Source organism: Akebia trifoliata, chromosome 11, assembly GCF_017979445.1.
Source record: "Akebia trifoliata isolate Shusen 1 chromosome 11, ASM1797944v1, whole genome shotgun sequence".
NCBI lineage: Eukaryota > Viridiplantae > Streptophyta > Magnoliopsida > Ranunculales > Lardizabalaceae > Akebia > Akebia trifoliata.
Window position 1 is genome coordinate 45,978,755 of NC_141385.1, and position 4,884 is coordinate 45,983,638.

Here is a 4,884-nt window from a genome sequence, read left to right on the forward strand (position 1 = left end):
TTGGACTCATCAAAGCCTATCTCAAACCCACCCATTATTAGCTCTAGAAAATTATCATTTATTGAAAATATTGAAATCAGTGGCTAGGATTTACCAATCAGAGTGTTAGTTGAATAAAATAAATCATGGGAAAATGATCTCCTACAAAAAGAATACCACGTGGTAGTTTAAAGATTATATGCTGATTTAGTAGTTATTATAACTCTGGTAACATTGAATCATTACCCAATAAAAGAAATAAAAGGAAGAAAAACAGGAATTCGATTTCCTAACAAAATGACTTTTCGTTTGTCTAATCATTCTACTGACAAAAGTCAACCAATTCCGGATTTTTTCCACCGCCAGTACAACCAAAGTCTTATATAAATATGGTCCGATAGTAGCGAATCATTCTCATTTAACACAGCTAAGAGAAGAGAAGAGAAGAGAAAGAGAAGAGAAGAGTAGAGCCAAGAGGAGCGTCAAAGAAAGAAAAAAAGAGAGAGAGACGAGAAGTGAAACACTTGGAAAGAAAGACTCAATAGAACCATTTGGTAGCCATGACAGATGAATTCCAAGCTGGAATTTGCAGTGGAAACTGGTGGGATTCTGTGAGAAACCATGGATCATCCTCACCATGTTCCACCGCTCTTACCGATATAGGAAGTTTTGGATCGGTCTCAAGCAACTCGATTGTTTATCGAGATACTCATAGATCTCAAGGGTCGGATTCCATTGTCGGCGAAGGCGGCGTTTCGATGGATTCATCCTTACATATGAGGGGTTTCAGCCTTTCATCACCAACAACAGATTGGGGCCAAGCTTTATTGTAAGTAAAATTTATTTATTTATTTATTTTTATCAATTATAATTGTATGATTTCATGCATCATATTATAATGCTTCCATTTATCCTTGAATTAAAGTCTTTATTATGCTTTTTTTTTTTCTTGGAATTAAAGATCAAAATTCAAATTTACTAAGACTTCATGATAATTTTTTTCTTTAATTTTTTTGGCAGTCCAAGTAGTGGAAGATCTGAAAGCAATTTTCAATCCATAAATCAAGAAGATTTAAGCTTGGGAGCTAATTTTCGACAAGAAATGGGAATCGAATCAGCTCAAGTTCATAAGGATTGGAGTCCAAAGAATTATTCTGGTGGTGATGAAGGTTCCTCCATAAATGTATTTAAGAATCAGGTTTCAACTATAGATCAACAAGGTTTAAATTATGGGGAAAGCTCCGGTGACTGTACAGTGACTTGTCAAGGATTACCCATGAGTTTCCCGATTGGTTCCGTTTCAGCTTCGACGTTTTTACAAGATTTATTCGAACCTGATCCACAACACCAACAACTTAATTATTCATCTACGACAAATTACGGCGTTAACTCAAATGAATTGTCTCCTTCTTGGCAAAAATTTCCTCAGTTTCTTAAATCTTCACCATCGAAACAGCAACCCATTAACCATTTGCAATTCTCTGCCGCTTCCATAAATGATGTTCAATCCACCTTTTATACTTCGGCGCCAACCCAATTTCTAACACCCAACTTCGAGGAAAAATCCAATTGCAGCAACCTCACTGTTAAGGTAAAATTCGGTGACTGTGAAAATATGAAATTAGGGTTATAGTATATGACTAGGGTTTTGAGGCCTAATTCTTTATATATTTATTTTCCAGTCCAATACGAAACAAGTATGTAATTCAGGCTCAGTGGTGAAGAAAAATAGTGCTGAACCCTCATTTAAAAGGCCTCGAATTCAAACGCCATCGCCGTTACCAACTTTTAAGGTACAATTTATTCGAAAAATAATGAGTAGAGGAAGGTTGGAGCTGTTTTTATGTAGACATGGCTGAGAATTTCTGTCTTCAGGTCCGGAAAGAAAAGTTAGGGGACCGAATCACTGCACTCCAACAGCTGGTGTCGCCTTTCGGGAAGGTGAAGATCTAAATTTTTGTTTACTTGCACAAAAATTATTGTTACAGTTTAATCCATTCTTTTTTAATTCATAAAAGCTTACTTTATTTAATTTGAATTATGTTCTCGCTAAAGACGGATACAGCATCGGTGCTTTTGGAAGCCATTGAGTACATCAAGTTCCTCCATGATCAAGTCAATGTAAGTTCAATTATCACCTTTATAATTTTCTGAAAACAATCATTGAGATAAGAGAACAAGAACTACATTAAAGAAGATAAGAAGTATTAGCATCCCCCCCCCCCCCCCTTGGAGGATAGTATAACAATGTAGTCCCAATTAGGTCCTAACCACTGATGGTCCTCGAGGTTCAAACCGAGCAAATCTCAAGGACAATTCAATGGTCTAGAGTAGAAATTATAATTTTGCAAAGAATATTAGAGAAGAAAAAGTAAAAAGTTCTACAAAGTTGCATGACCTATGTTTTCTTTCTTGCATATTATCAGGTTTTAAGTGCCCCATATATGAAAAATGGAGCTCCCCTACCATACCAGCAGGTACAAAATTCCCTTTTGTTCAAGAAAAAACTATTTTTCATGATCATTCTTAATTTATTTTAATTAAATAAATACTTTATTAATTGATTTCTAAATTATTCAAACAATTAATTACACATCATGCAGAATTCTGATTTATCGAAGGACCCTAAAGGACCAAAACAAGATCTTCGAAGCCGCGGATTATGCTTGGTTCCAATTTCAAGCACCTTTGCAGTAACTAATGAGACCACTGCAGATTTTTGGACACCTCCAATATTTGGAGGATCTTACAGGTAACTAAAGAGAGGGGGAATCAAGATGGGTTTCACCGACAAGGAAGAGATTCACTGCAACTTCTGTGATATCAAACCCAAGCCTAATGGGAATCACAACATCAATAAAAAGAGAAACAAAAGGATGTGGAAGCTGACCAAGAATTAAGGGATTTAGTGGTGTAATAATTGAATAATTATTATATTTTGATATAGATTAGGGATAGGAACAGGTGCTAAACTTGGAGCAAGTTTAGATTAATTTAGAGAAGATTTGATGGTAGCAGATGGGAGAGGGGGATAAAGGAGCTTTTGTTCCTGCTGCTATGTGTATAGGGTTGGCATCACCTTTATTTAAGAGAAAAGAAATAAAGGAATAATTGAATTCCTGAATACGAGTGAGTGTGTGGAGGTCATTTGATTGGTTATCTAACTTTTCATTTGTTTATAAGTTTGGAATATGGTAGTGGAAGTCAGAGGGTGGCCCACCGCTTCTTCTTTTAGGGTTTACATTATTATGAATGGAAATATATGTATGTATGGGAACTATCATGCATCCTTTAATGCTTTTCATCTAATGGTCACATAGAGATGCATCCATTGGAAGGGGTGTGTCCATCAATTAGAAGTTTTTATTTGGCAAATAATGGCATTATTTAGGACTAACAAGGATAGTAGGGCAACCTCACTACATCCTAATTAAACCCCTTATGCCTTGAAAAGTTGGTCTATTAGCTAGTTATAATTCTAATATGATAAATTCTAAAAACCAAATTGATTTGATATTTTTAAGTTCTCATTATAACAATTTTAAGTTTCTAACGTCTTGATACAAATCGAAGTGGTTCAGATTCACTATTAGAAAATGGGGCAACCTCTGATAATACAACTAACCAAAAATGGACTGAACCCATGGCTCAGTTGGTTCATATGTTATTTTGATAACCGGGTATCATTGTAGACAGCGGACCAGGCCTGTTTTGGGCTTTGCCCAGTCCATAGACCATGGTTTTGTCCAAGGACTAGTCCGGGGGCACGTGTCGCACCCACACATCACATGCACTGGATAAGTGAGGGTGCACCCTCGCGGGTAGCCCAAAGGAATTAATGCTCATACTGGGTATTGAGCTCACGACCGACGGGCTTTCAAGTAGGTTCATATGTTGAGATGAAAAATATTATAAAATAAAATAAAATTCCTAATTTCAGTTATTGATCATATATTTAAAAAAATAAAAATCCTAAAATAACTTCTTTTTATTTTTCTATAATATCTCTAAATTACCAGTTTCTCAACTGAAATGCTTTCTTGATTTGCATCATTGCTTTATCTATGAAAATTTCACCTCATACTATTGGCTTTATAAATAGCAATCTATGTTTTACCTATTCTATTGCATGGTTAAGAATAAGATCTCTCCATTTCTTGGGTGAGGTGGGATGGAAATAGCTTTCTCATGGTTGTGGGTTTTCCTTGTTAGTAAAGTAGCTAGAATGTTATGATCTTATGTAGATTGAATAGACACTAAACTTGAAGAGGGGTTAAGAAAATTGGGTTAATTTCTTTTACAGTGGAGGACTAGAATTTGAAGAAAATGCGACTATGAATTCCAATCTACACTCCTAACCAAGACTTAAAATCTCGTCTTGAGGTTATGTCTCGATCAAAAGAAAAACCCAGATTCTCTCGACTAGGTATTCCAAACTATTTTGAAACAATCCAAAAAACAAATTCTTAAAACATTAGTGTTGTGAGGTCTCTACTGCTGAAATATGCCTGGATGGTAAGAAAACTTTAAACCATGCTTATAGTTGTTATCAACCTTAAATTATATGCTTTAGATTTTGCTATATCTCATGATTGAGATGCAAACTGTTAACAAACGTTGGATTAGTCTTAATAAATCTAACAACTTTTATAGTGATTTCTGTGAAATTATTGAAGGACTTTTAAGTCTGGGAATGGCCAAAAGGATTAACCTTTAAGAATCTCTGAAATAAAGGTCTAATCGTGACAATATAATGTGAATAAATTCTAATTCATTGGAATTTCTGGCTACTTTAACTTTCTTTCAGCGAATTTCAAATTAGATTTGAGAAAGACCATTATACAATATCTTCAATCATTGGGATCCATTCCAGCTGGTCTGCTTAATGGGTTTTTTTTTTTTTTT

At 35.1% G+C, this 4,884-nt stretch overlaps 1 protein-coding gene across 1 annotated transcript; it reads left to right on the forward strand.

Moving 5' to 3' along the window:
- Positions 1-406: 406 nt before the first annotated feature.
- LOC147392087 (transcription factor bHLH112-like) lies at positions 407-3,290 on the forward strand. The gene is made up of 7 exons (XM_086417193.1): positions 407-808; positions 1,000-1,570; positions 1,662-1,772; positions 1,855-1,920; positions 2,035-2,100; positions 2,406-2,456; positions 2,583-3,290. Exons 1-7 carry the CDS (start codon positions 540-542, stop codon positions 2,733-2,735), a joined length of 1,287 nt encoding a protein of 428 aa, XP_086273319.1. The 5' UTR covers positions 407-539; the 3' UTR covers positions 2,736-3,290.
- The last annotated feature ends 1,594 nt before the right edge of the window (positions 3,291-4,884 follow it).